General features: G+C 31.3%; 1 protein-coding gene across 1 annotated transcript; it reads left to right on the forward strand.

Moving 5' to 3' along the window:
* Positions 1-2,531: 2,531 nt before the first annotated feature.
* LOC119606670 lies at positions 2,532-22,584 on the forward strand. The gene is made up of 2 exons (XM_037960225.1): positions 2,532-2,663; positions 22,084-22,584. The coding sequence occupies exons 1-2, from the start codon at positions 2,603-2,605 to the stop codon at positions 22,380-22,382; spliced, it is 360 nt and encodes a 119-aa protein (XP_037816153.1). The 5' UTR covers positions 2,532-2,602; the 3' UTR covers positions 22,383-22,584.
* Positions 22,585-23,977: the final 1,393 nt, after the last annotated feature.

Below are 23,977 nucleotides of genomic sequence, written 5' to 3' on the forward strand. Positions count from 1 at the left end.
ATTCCAGCAATTAATAATTAAATGAGATGAAATTTTTTTAAAAATGTGTCAAATCTGGTTTGTTTAGGTATTAAATTGGTAGCTCCTGATCTATACTACATAGATCAGGTGATTTTACGTCGATATAGTTTACATATTAATGAGTTCAGGATAACGTCAGGTTATAATTTCAGAAAACAAAATTTGAACTGCCAATTTAGCAAAATTTCGACAGAAAGTCACTCAAAAATTTATAAAAACTGGATATTTTAGTTAAAATTATAGTTAACTGCAATTAGGTTTGGAGATTTTTTCAAATAAATTGGGAACAAAGACTTTGTATCTCAATCAATGGCCGTTGTTTCAAATTTTAGTCTTGTAGATGTTATGATTCTTGAGAGGTCTGGATTAGGTAACGAATATTTTATATCTGTCTGCAAACAAAACGTTTTACAGGATTTACAGGATACTTTTGGTCCCAAATTTAAACGCAATCCAGGTCCTTGTACCAAACAAGGACATAGGACCTGGTTAAATAAACAAAAGAAGACCTACAAAAGAAGTTTTGATTCTATAAAAAAAACTAAATGTAAATTTCACTATATTTACCAAATTTCCAATAGTCCAATAGATCCAAAAATTTTATCAAAAGATTTCAGGACCATTAAAAAAAACAAAATTCAATTTTCCCTTCTCTCGTCACAAAAAAAAAATCCGCACAAATGAAGCGTTCAATACAATGAAAATTTTCAAATTATTCAAAAAACATATTTTTAAAACAATTACGGAAAATTATAGAACAAAATTTTCAAGGCTTATGTGTTAGAATAAAAATTTTCAATTCAAAAACAGAACTTTGTCCAATACCAAAAGAAAATAGAATAAAAATATGGCCTCACACCATCATTTGGTTGACAGACGGGCATTTCCAAATTGTCTAAAAATGTTGCTGTCCAATTGGTAAATTGTCAAATATTGCCTAGATTTGAGTTTTTTTCCAAAATATAATCGTTTAAAATTTTTCTGGGTTTTTTTACAAATTTGTAAATGCTGAAATTATTCTTTCTGGATTTTATTTTAAAAGAAAACATAATTAGTTTTCGTTATCAACCTAAAACAAGTAAGAAAGTATAGTCGGGCGTGGCCGACCATACGATACCCTACACCAGGCTTTATATGGGTGCTAGGGGCAAATATGGACCAAGCCCGATAAAATTTTGTGAATATATTTATATTTACATAATATTTTATTGTGCTGAATTTCATCGCGATATTTGTGTTTATAAGTTAATTTGGGACATTCAAGTAATTTTCTGAAGGGGACTTTGTATGGGAGCTAGGGTCAAATGTGGCCCGATCTTTATGAAATTTGGTAGGGTCATCAAGACTTTTATAAAACTTAGTTGTGCCGTATTTTATCGATATATCTGTATATTTAACATAATTGTGAGCTCAGAAGCCCTTTTCGGGGGGTTCTGTTCTATGGGGGCTAGGTGAAATAATGGACCGATTTTAACCATTTTCAATAGGGTTCGTCCTTGGATCAAATAAAACGTGCGTGCCAAATTTCATCCAATTATCTTGAAAATTGCGACCTGTACCTTGCGCACAAGGTTTACATGGACAGCAAGCCAGCCAGACGGACATAGCTTAATCGACTCAGAAAACGATTCTAAGCCGATTGGTATACTTTAAGGTCTAGGACGAATATTTTGTATGTTACAAACATCAGCACAAATCCAATATACCCTCCCCACTAAAGTGGTGTAGGGTATAATTAAAGAAAAAGCTTTATCTGAGAAAAAATTTGTTAACAATCAACTTATTGTTGGCTTAAAGAAGGGTCGAGCCTACAATAAAATTCTTATATTTGTCAATGGTTTATTGAAGGTATTTTAAGCTATTTGACGTTTATGAATACAATTTTCGTGTATTTTGTCTGAAATTGGTTAATAAACCTAAAATAAGTTTTTATGAATATAGCCGTATATTTATACCCTTCACCTTCGTGAGAAGGGTATATATAAGTTTATCATACCGTTTGTAATTTCCACAATATAATTTTCCGGCCCCATAAAGTATATATATTCTGGATACTTATAGATAGCGATTAAATCATGTCCGTCTGTCCGTCTGTCTGTTGAAACCAATTTTCTGAAGACCCAGATATCTTCGGGATCCAAGTCTTCTTCCAAGTTCCGGTACCCGAAACATGACAGAATCAAAGAAGTTGCTAGTGGTGCAGAAAAACATGCATCACTGTGAAGCAGCTTCAGCCGATTTAGTAACCTTCCTCATCGATTCACAGACGGACGTGGCCCTTATCCAGGAACCTTGGATTAACAACAATAAGGTTCTTGGTTTAAGGGTCAAAGGTTACACCTTATTTGTCCCGTCTTCTGAGGACAAGGTAAGGACTTGTATCCTGGCAAAGAATGAATTAGGTTTTCTCATTTCTCATTCTTTTAGGAGCGGTGATATAACCGTAATAAACAGAGAAGCTAAAGGTAGGCGTACGCTCGCACTGGCTTCGGTGTATATGCCGTACGAGGCGTCTGACCCACCCGGCTCGGAGGTGCGTGAGCTGACGGCGTATGCGAGAAGAAAAAGTGCGATCCTTGTGATGTGCTGTGATGCCAATGCTCATCATTGCCAATGGGTCAGCAAGGACATCAACAAAAGAGGTGAGTTAATGTTTGATTTTATAACTGATAATAATCTCATCATCTGTAACAAGGGCGATACGCCGACGTTCAGGAACAAAGGGAGGCAGTTATAGATTTAACTTTAATTAACCGTTTAGAAGATCTCGTTAGGGATTGGAAGGTTGCAACGGATTGTTCATTTTCGGACCATAGTCGCATTACCTTCACACTGGATTTTGCCTTGGCTAGGAGTGCACCTTTTAGGGATCCTAGGAAAACAAATTGGGGAACCTTTAATGATAGGGTAGAGTCTGGGTTGGCACAACGGGCCTTGTGCGATTTGCTGCCAACTGATTTGGAGAGGGTTGTGAACGAGTTCACAGACCTACTTAAGGGAAGCTATGAGCTATCTTGTCCGGTTACTTTCCCGGGCAAAAGAGAGCAACCTAAGTGGTGGACCAAGGAACTTAGAATTCAAAGGTCGGAGTTCAGGACTTCCTGGTGAGATGGATAGTCTGCATGCTTAGCAGTAGAATTATTAACTCGACCCTAGGGGATCATTGCATTAGGACAAGGGTTACCAGGGGGACACCACAGGGGGTGTTTTATCTCCTCTTCTGTGGCTACTAGCGGTAAACGGTATCCTAAGGCTATTTGAATCTAAGGGTAGGAAGATAGTTGCCTATGCGGACGACGTGGTGATACTGGTCAAAGGAAAATTTCTATCCACGATCAGTGTCATCATGGAGACTGCACTAGGTGAACTCTCGTTATGGGCGAAAGATAAAGGACTGGGCGTTAATCCTTGTAAAACGGAACTGGTACTATTTACCAGAAGGTATAAGGTGGACAATTTCAGATTGCCAAAGTTAGATGGCGTCGAATTAGGTTTATCTAGAGGAGCTAAGTATTTAGGGATTTTCCTTGATAGCAAGCTGTCATGGAAGGAGAATACTCAGGAAAGAATGAAAAAAGGTCTCAATGCCTACTACACATGCAGGAATTCCATAGGAAAGAATTGGGGTCTGCCACCTGATATGGTTAATTGGATTTACACATCGGTTGTCAGGCCTATTCTAACTTATGGTTGCATTGTCTGGTGGGAGGCATTGAGAAAGGACAGTTACAGGAAGTTGCTCAATAAAGCTCAAAGGTGTGCCTCTACTGGCATTACTAGTGCCATTAGAAGTACTCCACAAGCGGCTTGAACATCATCCTGAACCTTTCACCTATAGAACATTTTGTAGCAGGTGTGGCGGTTAGGAATCTACTAAGACTCTACGAGTCTTCGTTAGTCAAACCTTCGCGCGACAATCATACAAAAATTTTGTACGAAGTAAGTCTGCTTGATCAGGGTAATTCCCTTCGCGAAATTACGGATTATGATATCACGACTCTAGACTTCGGGGAAACACCTTTGATAGAATTTCCAACTAGGGATGATTGGCTTGTATCCGATAGACTGTTTGGTGGGTGTGCAGTTTTCACTGACGGGTCCAAGATGGATACCGGCACGGGTGCCGGATTGTCACACGGTACATTCGCACCTAGTTGTAGATTGTAGGAATGCCCTTAGGGACATTATGAGACTGTTTGTCATTAGATTGTGTTGGGTGTCAGTGCACTGTAATGTGCATGGTAATGAGGTTGCGAACGAACTAGCTAGATGACAGGATGGTAAAACCACCCAGTTGTCGCTATAATAGTTTAATATTGGAAAGAATACGTGATATCATTAACCAGTCCTGGAATAGTAGATTGGATTGCAAAATATCAAAGGCCCTGTGGCCAAAACTTGATATGGGTGCTACCAAAATACTTATAGGATTGGATAGACGCAGTCTAAGGGTTCTGATAGGGATTCTAACTGGACATTGCTCAGTTAGAGCATTTGTCAGTAAGTGGGACAGTATACCGTATACCGGACTATTGCAGGTTATGCGAAGATGAGGAGGAAGTAGAGACGATCGAGCATATTATTTGCCAATGTCCTAGGATACAGAACCTCAGGCTGAAATGGCTAGGAAATAGGTTCCATGGCGAACTGGGGGAAATTGCGGGACTTAACCCTCGCAGTCTACTAGGTTTTGTCAAGGGAATTAGTCACTTCTTTGACTGTGCTTTATAGGGGGACATGGATTTTCTCTATTATATATAATTATTTACTTATCTATTTAATTATTTATTTATTTAATTACACTATACAACAAAATCAAATTTTTTTCAAAATTACAATGTCCGACCTATAAATTTTGATAGAGGAGACAAAAAAACAAGACACGTGTATCGGCGTCTTGAAAGTTTACATCTGAATTTCATTTGAGGGGGGGTTTAAGTTTTCCAACTCTGGCACATTCTTATTGTTAATCGGCATAAGAAACCATGTGACCCTTACATTTAAGGTATAAAATTTGTTCACTAAATTTATGTAAAATATTACGGAGAACATTTTTGTAGAACATGTTAATTAATTAAGGGTTCTGATAGGGATTCTAACTGGACATTGCTCAGTTAGAGCATTTGTCAATAAGTGGGACAGTATACCGTATACCGGACTATTGCAGGTTATGCGAAGATGAGGAGGAAGTAGAGACGATCGAGCATATTATTTGCCAATGTCCTAGGATACAGAACCTCAGGCTGAAATGGCTAGGGAATAGGTTCCATGGCGAACTGGGGGAAATTGCGGGACTTAACCCTCGCAGTCTACTAGGTTTTGTCAAGGGAATTAGTCACTTCTTTGACTGTGCTTTATAGGGGGACATGGATTTTCTCTATTATATATAATTATTTACTTATCTATTTAATTATTTATTTATTTAATTACACTATACAACAAAATCAAATTTTTTTCAAAATTACAAGGTCCGACCTATAAATTTTGATAGAGGAGACAAAAAAACAAGACACGTGTATCGGCGTCTTGAAAGTTTACATCTGAATTTCATTTGAGGGGGGGTTTAAATTTTCCAACTCTGGCACATTCTTATTGTTAATCGGCATAAGAAACCATGTGAGCCTTACATTTAAGGTATAAAATTTGTTCACTAAATTTATGTAAAATATTACGGAGAACATTTTTGTAGAACATGTTAATTAATTATCTATTCATCTATCCTCTTTACCTATCTTCTTTCATTCTTGTATTGTTGTAGTGTTTTGGCATCTCTGTTTTGAATCTTCACTTCTTGAAGGGAATCACAATGGACCTTATGGTCTCCGAGTGGATATACACCGTTTTTATGGTGTATAACACTTCTTAACCTAACCTAAGCTAACCTAAGTCTTCAATAATTCTATCAGGCATGCTTTCAAGAAGTTTCCTATTTAAAATCAGCAAAATCGGTCCATAAATAACGGAGATATGAGCAAAAATCCGAGACAACCTCTGAAAATTTCATCAAAAAAGCAACAACAATACATTTTTTGTCAACACTAGGGGCGTGATGCAATTTATAAATAAAATGCGTATTGTTTTTGGAATAATTAAAAAATGTAAATGTTAGAAAAAATTAAAAATGACATAATGGTGAAGGGTATATAAGATTCGGCACAGCCGAATATAGCACTCTTACTTGTTTTATATTAAGAATTTCATTTATAATTAAAATTTTAAAAATTATGCATTACTATGAATCGTTTCTTTTATTTTTTCCAATGCCAAATTTCTTAATTACCAATAAAACTACTTATACATAAATGAAATTCTTAATATACATACTTTTTACTTTACATTTTATGATGTTTGTTTTTTTCACCGTTTAATTTGCCGTATGGTTCCTTACAGCTGATTCAGAGGTCCCGCATTTAAAATTTCTTAAATAAAATGAACCGATAGTGAAGAAATTTATTTGCATTGTTGAATTTTGTATAAAACTAGCTATACCCTGTGTGCTTTGCTACCCTAAAAGCAATATAAATAAAAACAAGTATGAATATATAGTCGAGCATGGCCGATCCTATGACAGCCTACACCAGTCAGTATGTTTTTAAATGTGGATTATTTTTTTTAAATAATAAAGCATTTAGTTTGTTTTTTACCTTAATTAATTTACCTTAATTAATATTTTTACTTATTATTGGCAAAAAAGAGCTTTTATACAAGAGGGCTCATAGGGGAGTAGGGGTAAATTTGGGCCTATCCTTAAAAAAGTTGGTAGAGGAATTCACGTCTACTTCAAAGTTATTTATGTAGAATTTAAGTCATTAGTGTTTGTAAGTGAATTTTGAACTTCAAGTCATATTCTGAACAAAGTAAAAATTTAAACAAATTTGCTTGTTTCTGGAAATAGAGATTTCATATTTTATTGCGGTATATAACAATTTTTGAACACTTGCTACTTTCAATTTTAAAAACTTTGTCAGTTTCTTTTTATTGGTAGAAAAATGTAATTTTTAATTTTTGGGCGAATTTTTCCAGTACAAATATTTAAATAATTTTTTGTCTTTAAAACATTTAAAATTGTCGTTTATCATTATCTTAAGGCAAAAAAATCAAAGTTTAAAAAAATATTATATAAATAAACCTCTAAGAAATCCGAAAAATTAGTAATTCATACGTATAGTATATAAAAAGTGTGCAATGAACAAAAATTTTAAAAAGTGAAATTTTAAAAAAAAATCGTCAAAAAATGGCGTCTTGCGCAACATTTTTTTGTTCGTGAATGTAGATAATTCAAATTATTTGAACATTAATATATGAGATATACATATATAAAATAACTGAAAGTAGTAGTTGATCATATCTTTCAAATAAAAAAATCAATATAAAACCTCTATTCTTCTCTATACTTCTTTGCAATTTTCATTTGTTTTTTCATCTAAATCTAACATAAAATAATCTTCGTCATCATTATTACTTAAAAATTCTTGCCTGTAATGACCCCAAGCGTTTATTATCTAAATAACTTAAACTAATTTTATTTAAATGTGCCGTATATAACACATGTAATTTAGATTTAAATACAAACATATTACCATAATAAATTTTTTTGATAAATAAAAAAATTTTATAGCCTGATAGATTTAAATTTCTAACTACAATGGTTTTGACACCCTTAGCCTTTTTTGTTTCATTTAAATCTGCTGTTTTAAATGAATCCATTTTTGCTCTTAAACCTACACATTCTCTCATAATTACACCATTGTTTTCATCCTTCATCATCCCTAACACTTTTTTATTCTTTTGTGGGATACCAAATTGTTTGTTAATTTCATATTCAGATGTATCGAATCTTGTATCGATATCATTCAATATATCCTTATAGAAATCATCAGTTTCTATAGAATAAATGAAAGAATCTGTGTCCATATAATTGAGTTGTGCTTTTGTATTATATTTGGGCAAAATACAGTCATAGTGAAAGTTATACATCTTACATTTAGATAGCTCTAAAATTGTAAACCCTAGAAAAGTGGGTTTATTATAGAAGGAAAAAGATTTATTTAATTCAATTGCTAGCATGTTTTCTTCAAATATACTAACAGAATGAAATTCGGGTTTTGCTATTAGAGCTCGAGCTCCAAGTCTTTTTCCTTCTTTTTCCCATTTATTTACAATTTTAATATTTTTACGTTTATCAACGTTTTCCATAGTTTTGCCATATACAGCATTATTCAATAATTTAAAAAAGTTTTTTTTTTTCAAATGTATTTTTAGCATTTGTTCTGTGAAGATTATTTAAGGAAATGTACTTTTTTAACCAATTAGATTGCTTAAATTTTAGAATTCTATGTATTTTATTTAATTTTAGACCATGTTTTAAGCATTGTTGTAAATTTTTATAATAAATTACATATTCATATTTATTATTCAAATCTGTAATTAATTTTTTTTCTTTTGAATTTGGGGGAGTTTTATTTTCACAGCAAAATGGAAGATCGTTGTGACTATCATGAATTTCTTCTGGATATACCTCTAAAATATATCCAGTATCAGAATCAATGGGAATATCTTCTATAGAAAAGTTTTTTACATCTGTAACCCATTCAAAATTGCCCTCTGGTAAAGCTTCAGACATAGCCCAACCGTATAAATTATTTGCATCCAAATATGTTAAGTATTTAGATGGGAGTTGTTGGCTATGGAATGTCTATGCGAACATTGCACTATTCCACCCCTAATTCCCTTATTTAAAAATTTAATCATTTCAATGTCAGTAAGCAAATTAAGTTTTATATTTGTTATTTTCAACATTGCATCCCAAGATAGATCAGGTGCTGTATAATAGTGACATGGGTCTAATTTGTAAATACTTTTACAAACGATCCTAAAGTTTTCAAAAACATCTGTTAATAACAAAACATCACTTTTTAAGTATAACATTAAATAATCTTCTAATGTTTTGCACTCTACAGCATTCCATACTTTTAATCATTTTAATGTCAGTAAGCAAATCAAGTTTTATATTTGTTATTTTCAACATTGCATCCCAAGATAGATCAGGTGCTGTATAATAGTGACATGGGTCTAATTTGTAAATACGTTTACAAACGATCCTAAAGTATTCAAAAACATCTGCTAATAACAAAACATCACTTTTTAAGTATAACATTAAATAATCTTCTAATGTTTTGCACTCAAAAGCATTCCAAACTTTTTGTGCGTGTGCATAATATTCGGAAGAACATTCTGTCTCAGTTAATTTATTATAGAAATCATTTATGCTTGGCATGCTTTCTTGAAATTTTTCTACTGAATTTAAATATGTAAATGGAAAAACACCCTTTCTTATTAACAAATTAAATTTATTTTTGTCTTCAGAATAAAACCTTTAACAATTTTTAACTCATCTACTATTGAGTGGGATAATATTATTGGGACCATCATCGATATTATTGAGCTCTTTCACAAATAAATGGCAATAATATGCCGAAATATTGTGAAAAATAACTGGAATAAATGAAGGTAATTTGTAATTTATATTGCAGGAATTATGAGCTGGTCCTCTATATTTGCCACTTAAATGACAATGATCTCTTACTTTTTCTTCATTTAAAACTAGTTTTGAGCATATATTGTGACATATATTGTTATGTTTAAAATCTAAGCTTTCCTCTTCGGTTAAGGGTGTCATTGGTATAATATTTTTTAAATAATTATCATTTAAATATTTAACATCAGCTACTAATTCTTCTACACATAATTTGGCTGAGTCTAGCCCCTTAAAACTTCTAAGTCTACTTAAATTATTATCAAAAGCACACTTAATGTAGTATGAAAATGCATATGGAATATGTCTATCAACTAATGTTGTCGATGAGGAATCGCTGTTCGGAATGCATGTTTGTATATTTTCAAATATACACTCAGAATCAGCATATACCACAAATGGTACATCCATGGAATTGCTATAGTTTTGAAATTCTAAAATAGACTTATCTGCTTCCGGAACATAGGCCACCATTTTGCCGCAATTTTTTGTGCGCCTCCAATTTCTCCTTTTTATGGAAATGTTGTAAACAATCATTACATATTACCAGGCTTCCTTCAAACTTTGTGGTTTGCGAACGAATTAATCTAAAAATTATAAATTAGTAAAACTTATTTAAAAAATCATATACATAAATTACGTTTTATTATAAAACTTACCTTGACATATGTTTAATCCATACATAATGACACACGGTATTATCTCTAACAGTTTTCTGAAAAAATAAAAGATTGATGTGTTTGGACTTTTCCTTTATTGTTTTGTAGTATGGGCCCACAACAATGTCTTTTGCGTCATCATATCCAAATACATTTATACTTATACATGGATTATTTTCTTCAAAAATGGTTATATCCTTTATTTTTAAGGGGAAGCTTAACCCATTGAAATTTAAGCAATAGTCCTTCAGGTTAATATTTTTGGACAGAATATTCACCTTATAATTTGAGGTACGATTTGCCTTTGTTTGCAAATTAACTATATTGTATGATAATGTGATAATTCTGTTTTTGAAAGCACTCTTCTCCCTTTAATAAAACCATTAAATGTTGATTGTTCTACAGCAGCACTACTTGGAGTGGGTGTATGACTTATTTTATGAATTTTTTTATTATTGGTGATGACAAAAGTTTTTAATAAAACACTTTTTTTAACAATCACTATTTATAACAAGTAAAAGTGCTATATTCGGCTTTGCCGAATCTTATATACCCTTCACCATAGTGTATTTAATAAATATCAATTTCATAAAATTTAAATTTATTTCATTTTCCCCGACTATATCATTATTATAGCAATAGCAAAACAAAATGAACAACAAACACGCTAAACGAAATAACCACACAAAAAACAAAATACACAAGGCAGTAAAACCAACAGCATCCAAACATACGAAACTGAATACACCAAGAAACAAAAACAATATACACATGGCAATGAAACATACAAAACGAAATACTAAAAAAAAAAAACAAAAACAAAATACCCAACGCAATGAAACCAACAGACATCCAAACATACGAAACTGAATACACCAAGAAACAAAAACAATATACTCAAGACAATGAAACACACAGCCATCCAAACATATGAAACGAAATACTCATTGAATAAGCAGTGTTGTTGTTGTTGCTTAGATCAAAGCATGGACAAATTTGTCTTTTTTATGAAATTTTCAGAGGTGGCCTCGGATTTTTGCTCATATCTCCGGTATTTATGGGCCGATTTTGCTGATTTTAAATAGCGATCTTCTCGAAAGCATGTCTAACAAAATTATTAAAGATTCGGATCTCGCCGATATCTGGGGTCCTCTAAAAACTGATTTCAACAAACACACAGACGGACATAGCTTAATCAACTCCGCTACCTATAAGGATCCAGAATATATGTACTTTATGGGGTCGGAAAATTATATTATAGAAATTACAAACGGAATGACAAACTTATATATACCCTTCTCACGAAGGTGAAGGGTATAATAATAATTACTATTTCACATCAAGCGAATATTGAAGTGTGAATATTGGAGTATGGATTTATAATAAACATACACTTAGTTCTTTTTAATTCAATAACTTCTTTTAGATAGACATACATACAAACATACCTAAAGTAAATTTTTGATAAGTTACGAATGTGATATAAATTTTATTATTATACTTATCATAATTCTAATGAGAAAATAATTTTTTAGAAAAAGTACCAATTTTAGACACCCTTTTCATCCCTTCATTACCCGAATTTTTTAAAAGTACCGAAAGGATTTCTACAATGAAAATAATCCATGCCTTATATATACGAAGACTTTCGTACATTTTACGAAATGCTTCGTTGTTTCGCACCACGAAATTCTTTCGTAATATGTACAAAATTGTACGAAATATTTTAGTATAATGCAAAATAATTTTATTTTATTTTACAAAATATTTTTTTAAATTACATAAATATGTTAGTTCATTTAAAAAATATTTTTTTTAATTTTAGAATACGATTTTTTTCTTTTATGTTATAAAAATACGATTTTTTCCATACGATTTTTTCTTTTATGTTATGAAAATAATTCGTGAATTATATTACATATATGTACTTTTTCGTAAATTTTATAAAAAAGTGGTGTATGTAGTTTTTTAAATTATACATTGTAATTTAATTAATATTAATATGTTTAGTCGCTTTAATTTACTAAAATAAAAAATCTTAATAAATTATTTTATTTTATAAAATAAAAAAATATTTTCGTATATTACGAAATAATTTTGTTACGAAAATTAAAGTGACGAAATTATTTTTGTAAAATAAAACAAAGTTTCTTATTATATACGAAAAAAAATATATTACGACAGGTATTCGTACTTTTGTAAAATTAGAAAAAGGGTTTGATTAAATAATATTTCGTATTATACAAATTTTTTTCGTAAATTTAAGCATGGATTATTTTCAGTGTAATAGACATTAATTAGAATAGGATAAATTTAAAGTTTTATTTGTATGGTCATTTGTTTCGAAGATAAATAGGTTAAGAGAAGGTTCTATGGGGACAGTTTTTACCCTTTTAGCTCTATAAAGTCTAGATTTTTAAAAAAGTACCAGACACCTATCAATTATTTTTTTGTATAATAGAGGATACATTTGGAATTTTATTTATATCTTTGCTTCTTTAGGAAATATAACGGATACTAATGTTACCCTTTTTTACCCATTTCTTCCCCTAAACGTTCGAGTTTCCAAAAATCCCTTCTTAGTGGATCTATACAATGCCAAAGGAACCTATAACCAAAATTGAATGATTCTAGATTTAACGGTTTGGGCTGGGCGATGATGAATCAGTCAGTCAATCAGTCACGCAAGCCTTTTATATATATAGATGTTCAAATATGAACAAATAACAAATATGACAATATAACAAATTAATTTATTAATTTTACACACAAATAATATTATTAAATTGTGTTTCTTTTCAAAGTACACCTAAATTCGAATATTTATGTGAGACACTGTATATCATATGAAAGAAGAGTTAAGTACCTTTTATTTGAGATACAAATCATCTCGAATAAAATGTACAAGGCGAATGCAGATAAGGTGGTGTTATTCAATCAGCTGATTATTTGTTTCTTCACCTTACTGGTACGCATTGATGTAATAGATATCGGCGAGATCCGAATCTTCAATAATTCTGTTAGACATGCTTTCGAGAAGATCGCTATTTAAAACAGCAAAATCGGTCCATAAATACCGGAGATATGGGCAAAAATCCGAGACAACCTCTGAAAATTTCATAACAAATTTAGATTTTTTATTCATGCTCAGACAGAAACTGTAAACTACAACAACAAAACACATAACCATACGGTAAATTTTTTATTGTATTTGTTTATAAAAACAATGTTGAGCATGACGTCACGTTACAAACGAAGCAGTATGTTGCTATTGGTTAGAAACATGAAATTTAGTATGTAGAGCCCGGATTAGGTTCGAACACATAAAAGGGGATTTTTTTTGTTACTTTTTCGTTCTACAAAAGGTACTTTTTGAATTTTCTATAATATTGAACCTAGAAACATGAAATTTAGTATGTAGATCCCGGATTAGGTGCGAACACATAAAAGGGGATTTTTTTGGTACTTTTTCGTTCTACAAAAGGTACTTTTTGAATTTTCTATAATATTGAACCTAGGAACATGAAATTAAGTATGTAGAGCCCGGATTAGGTGAGAACCTATAAAAAAGGACTTTTTGGTACTTTTTCGTTCTTGAAATGGTACTTTTTGAATTTTCTATAATATTGAACCTAGAGACATAAAATTAAGTATGTAGGGCCCGGATTAGGTGAGAACCTATAACAGGGGACTTTTCTTTAAAAGGTACTTTTTGAAATTTTCTATAATATTGAACTTAGAAACATGAAATTAAGTATGTAGAGCCCGGATTGAGTAAAAACCCATAAAAGAGGACTTTTTGGTACTTTTTCGTTTTGCAAAAGGTACTTTTTGAAATTTCTATAATATTGAACCAAGATACATGAAATTAAGTATGTAGAGCCCGGATTAAAGGAGAACCTATAAAAGGGGACTTTTTGGTACTTTTTCCTTCTTTAAAAGGTACTTTTTGAAATTTCTATAATATTGAACTTAGAAACATGAAATTAAGTATGTAGAGCCCGGATTAAGTGAGAACCTATAAAAGGGGACTTTTTGGTACTTTTTCGTTCTTTAAACGGTGCTAGAAATATGAAATTAAGTATGTAGAGCCCGGATTAATTGAGAACCTATAAAAGGGGACTTTTTGGTACTTTTTCGTTCTTCAAAAGGTACTTTTTGAATTTTCTATAACATTGAACCTAGAAACATAATATTTAGCATGTAGGGCCCGGATTAGGTGAGAACCTATAACAGGGGACTTTTTGGTACTTTTCGTTCTTCAAAAGGTACTTTTTGAAAATTCTATAATATTGAACCTAGAAACATGTAATTAAGTATGTATGGCCCGGATTAAGTGAGAACCCATAAAAGGGGACTTTTTGGTACTTTTTCGTTCTTCAAAAGGTACTTTTTGAAATTTCTATAATATTGAACCTAGAAACATGAAATTAAGTATGTAGGGCCCGGATTAAGTGGGAACCAATAAAAGGGACTTTTTGGAACTTTTTCGTTCTTTAAAAGGTACTTTTTGAAATTTCTATAATATTGAACCTAGAAACATGAAATTAACTATGTAGAGCCCGGATTAAGTGAGAACCTATAAAAGAGGACTTTTTGGTACTTCTTCGTCCTTTAACTAAGTTTTAGTTTGGCTTTTATAATATCAAATTTTTAATTTTATAAAAAATATTAACGCATCCACAACAAGGTGAAGGGTATATAAGATTCGGCATAGCCGAATATAGCACTCTTACTTGTTTTATGTTTATTTTGTTAGGATCAGAAGATGTAAAAAGTGGCATCCAAAAATGTCTCAGAAAAAAAAATAATACTGAAAATCTAAATAGATATTAAAGGATAAAATTTAAAAAAAACATTTTTGACATCTTTTTTATCTGGCAGTAAAATAAAAATAATGCAAAATATTTGCCAACTCTTCTGGTTCTTTTGTTCAAATTTGGCATTGTTTGATTTTAAAATATTTTTAGAAAAAATTACTTTTTTAAAACTTTGAAGTCCTTTAAAAACAACATTTTTACTTCATAATACATAACTAAAATTTTCTTAAAATAGTATTCGCTAAAATTTAGAATGTAATATAGTAAGCGAACAATTCCCATACGCATATGCGACAGCGATCATTCGTTACATCCCTAGAATAGAGGTTTTATATTGATTTTTGTTATTTAAAAGGTATGAGTAGGGTTCTATAAATCGACTTTCGAATAATCGAACAATCGACTTTTTGTCGAAAAAGGTCGAAAAGTCGTAAAAAGTCGAAAATAGTCGGAAAGTCGGAAAAACTCGAAAAGTCGAAGATAGTCGGAAAAAGTCAGAAACTCGAAAATAGTAGAAAAAATTCAAAAATAGTCGAAAATTCGAAAAAAGTGAAAAAAAAGCCAAAAACTCTAAAATTGTCGGAAAAACTCGAAAATAGCCGGAAAAACTCGAAAATAGTAGAAAAAAGTCAAAAATAGTCGCAAATTCGAAAAAAATAGTAAAAATATCGAAAATAGTCGAAAAGTCGGAAAAGGTCTAAAAGTCGAAAAATGTCGAAAAACGTCGGAAAAAGTCGAAAATGGTCGAAAAGTCGGGGAAAAGTCGAAAAAGTCGACTATTTATAAAATACGAAAAGTCGACTTTTAATTAAATGAAAAAGTCGAAAAATCTACTTTTCATTAAATGCAAAAAGTCGAAAAGTCGACTTTCCGTTTCAACTATAGAACCGCGTCCGTTTACTTTAATACATGAATCAGTGTTGCCGCAAGTAATATTTTGAATTTTATTTACGTTACATATAATCGAAAATAATTAATTTTTAAATAATTGATTGCTAAATTTTAGTTATTTTTATAACAAACAATAAATAATTAAATAAGTAGTTGTAAATAGAACAATACTTCTCAGTTAAACTTCTATTTAAATAAGCAATTAAGTGCAATTTCGTCAAAATGTTTATAAAATATTAAAATATATTTGTTAATGAATATTTAATTTGAAAAATATTTTATAAATAAATATATTTATTCTTAAATAAAATAATAGAAATAACATTTAAAAAATATAAAAAGGGCAACACTAACACGAAAATGTTGCATGCCTTTTGAGTCTCCATATAAACGTTCAGTATTTTACGAAGGGCATTTAAAAGAGAATTGAGAAAAAACCCTGCGACATGTCCCCTCAGCTAAATGTGCTCTTATTTTATATACAGCTGTGGTCAACTAATTGGAAACGCTCTCTTTATATTACTTGCTTGATGAGATTTATATAAAAATATGAAAATATAACGTTAGATTTTCAGTTCCAAAGACTTGTATTATATTTATTACTGTTTGTTGTTGAGCATTTCATATTCCCATTTCAGTTTTGAGTTTGGTGAAATTCGGCCTAAGATGAAATCAAAGAAAACGTGACAACTAATTGGAATCTGCCATTTTGTATTAAACATTTTTGAAGTCAAGTCTAATTATTGTAAAATGGAATGTATTTTGTTGTTGAGCATTTCATATCAGTTTTGAGTTTGGTGAAATTCGGCCTAAGATGAAATCAAAGAAAACGTGACAACTAATTGGAAACTGCCATTTTGTATTAAATATTTTTGAAGTCAAGTCTAATTTTAATATAAATTACATTGTATTTCGGTTATTATTATTTTTAATTTAATGTATAATAAATTTAACATAATTATTTTTAAGATTAATAGTGGGAATAAGCAAAAGAAATACTGCTGGCTAGGGTAGATCCATTTTTGAGCTTCATAAAGCTTGGAAATCGTAAAAGGAAATAGGAGAACAGCACAATTGTTCCAAAAAATATATTTTTAATCCTTTATAGCATATTAAGAAATATGACACTGATACTAACGTTTCTCGTCGCAAAAGTCCAAAAAACAAAAATCACCAGCCCATACCGACCGGATGATAATACTATATCTAAAACCCACCTAAAGGAATCATCTACCGACATCCAACTATAAATTTAAGAAAAAATTTATGCAACGTTGTCTATACGAACAGTTTTGCGATGTTTGGTGGAATCCGGACATCATAAAGTTCAAAGAATTTGCAATATCTCTTGCAAATGAAACGTGTTGAATTTGCCTGATCTTATTGGAATTACACGGCTATTCAGTGGAATATTTTACTTTGGAGCCTTGAAATAAGGATTAACCGCATTAAACCCGAATATACAAGGTATGATAAATGGTATAAGGTGTGATAGAAGGTCCAATGTGATATGGCAAATTCTTTGAATTTTACTTGGAAAATGCTCCTTGCGTGATGGTCTCCCATGATGCGCCGATTTCACAAAACATCGCAAAATAGTTCGCTGAGATAATGTTATATCCAATTTTTCTCAAATTTATCGTTGGATGCCCGTGGATGATTCCTTTGAGACCATTTTAGAGAATCGTTTTATATTCCGGTCGGCGTGGGCTGATGTTTATCTGGGACGTTTGGGACGTGGAATGTTAGAAATTAATTGCGTCAACTAATTGGAAATCTAAATCTAATTTTGATAAAAAATTTAATTGTATTTTTTATACCCTCCGCCACCATCAGTGGTGATAGAGGGTATATATAACTTTGTCATTCCGTGTGTAACACCAAGAAATATTCATCTGAGACCCAACAAAATATATATATTCTGGGTCCTTATCAAATACTGAGTCGATTTAGCTATGTCCGTCCGTCTGTCTGTCAGTATAAAATACGCTCACGTAAAAACGAAGCTAAGTTAATTAAAGAAATTTGGCCAACAAATTCACCATTGCCCTAGGCAGTTTGGTATTGAAAGCGAGCAAAATCGGTTTACATCGGGAAAAGTTATGAATCAAAATTTAAAAAAAACTCGGAAAAAATTTATCTTTTTTACACTTTCTAATGTAATTTTCACAAAAACTGTGCAATATAATTCCATAAAAATCAGCACACTTTTGTTTCTCCCTAAAAGCTTGACACCTGTTGAAAATTGGCGGAATCAGTTCATAATATCATATACCTCCCATACAAATGTACATATTCCCGGAAAATGTGTTTATTGTTAATAACTTCCGTTAGAATGTCGATATCTTCAAAAAAAATTTACAAATTTAAGGTTTATGTAAATAGAATTCATACAAAGAAAACATTCATACAAAGAAAACAATTTTTCGATCGGTCCATTTTTAGTTATAGCTCCCATACAAGGTCCCCTCCCGAAAATCACTTAAACGCTCATAACTCATTACTTAATCAAGATATCGATACAAAATTTGGCGCATGTATTGGTTTTATAAACAAAAATGTTACTGTAAAATTGTTTTCCGATCGGTCCATATTTGGTCATAGCTCCCATACAAGGTCCCCTCCCGAAAATCACTTAAACGGTCATAACTCATTACCTATTTAAGATATTTATACAAAATTTGGAATAAATGTTACTTTTGTATACAGAAATCGTCCCTGTTTTGAATATTAGTACTATGTGGATTTTAACAACGTTTTCAGAATAACAAAAAAACACTTTAATTTAGCTGTTTTTTTGATATATGGCGATGCTTTAGAAAAATATGTCTCTTCGCGGATTCGTTAACTAATATAATTAATACGTATTTTGAAAAATAACTGAATTTTTAACGCGCTTTAGCGCAATTCAAAAAAACTCCACATAGGACTTTTTGGAAAATAGTTTTTATATTGAAATGTCTAGAAGTTGCAATTTCACTTTCAATTTGAAATTTAATTTTGTGAACTTAATTTACTCCCACCAAATTTCATAAAAATCGGAATGCTAAATATGGCCTACTTCGTTTTTTCATATAAGTACCGCAAGTGCTTTAACTAAAAAGTTCCTATAAAAATATTAACGGAAGGACGGACAAGATTTGATCACTCCAAAGAGTGATTTTAAGTTGATCAGTGCACCAAAAGGTGAGTGAGGATCCATTATTTACGGTGTCAGATTAACTAGTGTGAATAAAATAATATTATGGTGGTGTTATAATTTAAATCAATATAATTTGAAACACATAGGACTTCTTGCTAAATCCTAAACCAATTAAGATATCGATAAATGCTTTTGTGCACAAAAGTACAACCATTAGAGGTACAAATTTCAAATTGCGAAAAATTCTACATAGTACTAAAATTCAAAACAGGGACGATATACATAAATAACAAGTAAGAAGTTATAGTCGGGCGTGGCCGACCATATATGTAATACCCTACACCAGTTATAAAAATAACAATTTCAATAGGATTCGTCACTGAGATAATAGAAGATCATGTACCAAATTTCAATTAATATGTATCTTCAAAAATGTGACCTGTAGTAATCAAACTATGTACAAGGTTTACATGGACGGACAGACAGACGGACATAGCTAAATCGACTCAGAAAATGATTCTAGGCAGATTGGTATACTTTAAGGTGGGTATAGGACCAATATATTGTGCGTTACAAACATCAGCACAAACCCACAAACTAAAGTGGTATAAGGTATAAAAAATTTACTATAATTTTTTTTCAAAAAGATGCCTTTTAATGTATTTTTACTTTTTGCCGCTCCCCGGATTAATCGCCACTTTAGGTGCCATCGAACCCACTGTGAATTCTTTCTACATTATTTATTATACCCACTTGGAGAATAAATCTTAAAATAAATTTAATTTAAAAGTCTAATTTTCCTAACAAAAATTTTTAAATATTTTTGTACCCTTCACCTTCGTGAGAAGGGTATATATAAGTTTGTCATTCCGTTTGTAATTTCTACAATATAATTTTCCGACCCTATAAAGTATATATATTCCGAGTCCTTATAAATAGCGGAGTCGATTAAGCTATGTCCGTCTGTCTGTCTGTGTGTTTGTTGAAATCAATTTTCTGAAGACCCCAGATATCTTTAGGATCCAAATCTTCAATAATTCTGTTGGACATACTTTCGAGAAGTTTCCTATTGAAAATCAGCAAAATCGGTCCATAAATAACGGAGATATGAGCAAAAATCCGAGACAACCTCTGAAAATTTCATCAAAAAAGCAACATTAACACTGCTTATTGTATAAAAGGTTGGTTTCATTGCGATGTGTATTTTGTTTTTTTTGTGTATGTATTTCGTTTTATATGTTTGGATGGCTGTGGTTTCATCACCTTGTTATACCCACCATCAAAAAAGATGGGGGGGTATATTGATTTTGTCATTCCGTTTGTAACACATCGAAATATTGGTCATAGATCCACAAAAGTATATATATTCTGGGTCCTCATTAAATTCTAAGACGATCTAGCCATGTCTGTCCGTCCGTCCGTCTGTCTGTCTGTCTGTTGAAAGCACGATAGAGTCCGAAATTTGAAATTTCACATAAATATTTCTTATAGGTAAGGTTTGTTTGGTATTGAAAATGGGCAATATAGGTCCACGTTTTCGGATAGCCCCCATACAAGTGGCCCCTCGAAAAGCAGCTTTAACAGCCATAACTTGTTTAAAAATACGAATATATAGATGAAATTCGACATAAGTAAGTTTCTTATGATCCAAAATCACTATGCAAAATTTTATGAGGATCGGTCCATAATTGACCCTACCCCCCATATAAGGTCCCCTTCAGAAAATTACTTTAACGCTCATTACTGGCTTAAAAATTCTAGTATATAGATGAAATTCGACATAAGTAAGTTTCATACGAGTCAAAATCTATCTAAAAAATTTTATGTTGATCGGTCCATGATTGACCCTACCCCCCATATAAGGTCCCCTTCAGAAAATGACTGCAACGCTCATTAATGACTTAAAAATACGACTATAGCGATGAAATTCGACACAAATAAATTTTATACGAACCAAATTCTGTCTACCAAATTTTATGAGGATCGACCCATAATTGACCCTACCCCCCTATATAAGGTCCCCTTCAGAAAATTACTTTAACGCTTATAACTGGCCTAAAAATACGAATATATAGATGAAATTCAACATAAGTAAGTTTCATTCGAGTCAAACGAGGTTTGATGGTGGGTATATAAGATTCGGCATAGCCGAATATAACACTCTTACTTGTGTACTTTGTTTTTGTTTTTTTGTGTATATTGTTTCGAATGTTTGGATGGCTGTGGTTTCATTACGTTGTGTATTTTGTTTTTTATGTTTTTTATTTCGTTTAGCATTGTTGTTGTTTCTCTTGTTTTGCTTAAGTTATGACAGGGTCGGGAATATGAAATAAATAGACATTTTATAAAATTAATATTTTTTAAACACATTATGGTGAAGGGTATATAAGATTCGGCAAAGGCGAATATAGACTTCTTACTTGTTTTATATTGAAATCGTATGTATATCCTTTAAACTTTACGGTCCTAAACAAAATTTTTCCAAACAAAAATTTTTAACTATTTTTTGTAACAAATTTTCTTTAAGCTTCCATTTATTTTTTAATCCCGATGAATTGAAATAAATAACGTTATTTTGAAACAGAGATTCTCAGCTTTATTAGATATAATTTTTTTCATATAAATTTTTAACTATTTTTTTGTAACAAAATTTCTATAAACTTCCATTTATTTTTTAATCCCGATGATTAAAACTGTATACACAGATTTAATACTAATGGTCCATAGTTGCAAGGTGTTATGATTTTTTAGCTAACATGTGAATAATAATATCTGATTATTGAATTAGGATTCTTCAGTTACATTATTTAATTTTAAAAATAAAAAGTATTTAAATAATCCTAATCTTAAAACTAAAAAATTTAAAAATATTATTAAAATTTATCCTCGATTAGTTTCACAAACTAATAGAGGAATGTAAAAATTTGCAAGACAATTTTTTGAGTATAGTTTATTTTATGTACATACATAATTATAATTTTTTAATATTTATTTGTTTTTCTAATTTAATCGCAGTTTTGTTCCAACGATCTGACAATATTTCTCCAAACAAGATGGAAGTTGAATCTTTATATTCAAAATATGCAGGCCGAGTGCCACCTTTGGATTTGTCAGAGGTTAATTCGATTTGCTCGACAGATTCAGATTTAGATGAGATGTGGTCTTCAAAGACAAAATTTATTACATTACCAGCTCATCATTTAAGAAGAAATTGCAACAATAATCATCCATACTATGACCTACATCGAAAGCAATATTATAATATGCAAAGACACCTGCCAAAAATACAAACTTTACAAGTACTGACATTCTGAGTGGTATGTCAAACTATGATGATCATCTGCCTTTAGATCCACGCGACTGGACAAGAACTGATGTGCAGAAGTGGCTTATTTCTATGGCAGTTTCGGAGGGACTGGAAGTTACTTCAGAATTGACACACAAATTTCCAATCAACGGAAAGGCCTTATGTTTAATGAGTTTGGACATGTAATTAAGTCGTGTACCTATAAGCGGTAAAATGTTATATTGTGATTTTAGAGTTTGTTTAGCGAAAGCTATGTCCTCCCTGTCATAATATAAATAATGCAAACATAATATGTAAAAAATATAATTTAATAAAAATGCATTTCTAGATGTATAAGTTATTGTAATAATTTATTTTAATTTAATAAGAATAAAATGTATATACATATAACTGCTTTAGTAAATTGGAAAACAATTTTTTACTATAACACTAGTTTACAACGATTTTGCTCATGATATAAAACCTATATTGATATCTTTCTTTATGCCGTCTAAGTCCAGAAAAAATATTAGAAAAAATGTAGGACGTGAATTTTTTTACTTATTCATTAAAAAAGGAAATGCTAAAAAAGGGTTAAATTTGGAAGAAAAATTTTAATATTTTGAGTTTTAGTTATTTTTTATATAAAACATTTTATGATGGGTCTTCCTTACAACACCATAACAATGGATTCCTGTCAAAAAAATTAAAAAAAAAAAAAAATATGCAGACAAGTCTGATGTTAATCGTTTAATACTTCAGAAAATGTGCAGAAAAGTCTAACAAACAGTTTGCCGATTATTCTGTAAAATGTCTAAAAGAAAATTTAGAAATTCGTTAAAACTTCTGATAAAGTATAAGAATTATTTCAGAAAATTTCTGACATCAGACATGTCTGAAAAAATTGTTTACTGGGAACTTATATAGTAGACTTTGACACACGAAAGCACACTTGACTTTATTAACTTTACTTAACGACGTTTTATAACAGTCTGACTCATTTGGTTTCTTGCCGGCGTTATTTATACCTAGTCATCATCTTCTATTTCCAGGATGTTCTAGCGACATCTTCTGGACACTTCTAGCATCGTTTTAACGGTCACATTCTTGAATGCTCTACTTATATAATGATCACCTTGTGCTTATTTAAAAGCACTCACACTTAGTGTTGCCATACCAAATGTTATTTTAACAGATAGAAGTTTCCGGAAATAGAATGTTTCTAAACAAATGTTGTTTAGAAACATTCATAATGAATCTAGAAACTGGCCGTTAAGTTACCGTTTAATTTAAATGCAAATACAATTTCGTAACACTGTCCCGCTTAAGCCTGTTCGTCCCGAATAGGCACAATTTCACAGTCTTCCACATTTCCGTATCCTATAGACCAAGTCGTCCAATTTTTGAACTTTCCAGTAATTCTGTGGTTTGAAAGACACGGTTGCACGGTTGAACGGGGACCTCCATCGCAATATGGTCACTTTTCACATCTGCTGATTCTACCACCCACAAGCTGTTGTTCATGCAATGTGGCGGGCTCTCCAGTAGCGGTCCGCAAGCCCACACCGCATAATGGTTCAATCGGTTTACTCACCAAATCGGATCTGATAATAGACATTGACG

This window comes from Lucilia sericata, unplaced genomic scaffold (assembly GCF_015586225.1).
Source record: "Lucilia sericata isolate MDLA Ls3-8-SP2 unplaced genomic scaffold, ASM1558622v1 Contig000610F_arrow, whole genome shotgun sequence".
In the NCBI taxonomy this organism is placed as follows: Eukaryota; Metazoa; Arthropoda; class Insecta; order Diptera; family Calliphoridae; genus Lucilia; species Lucilia sericata.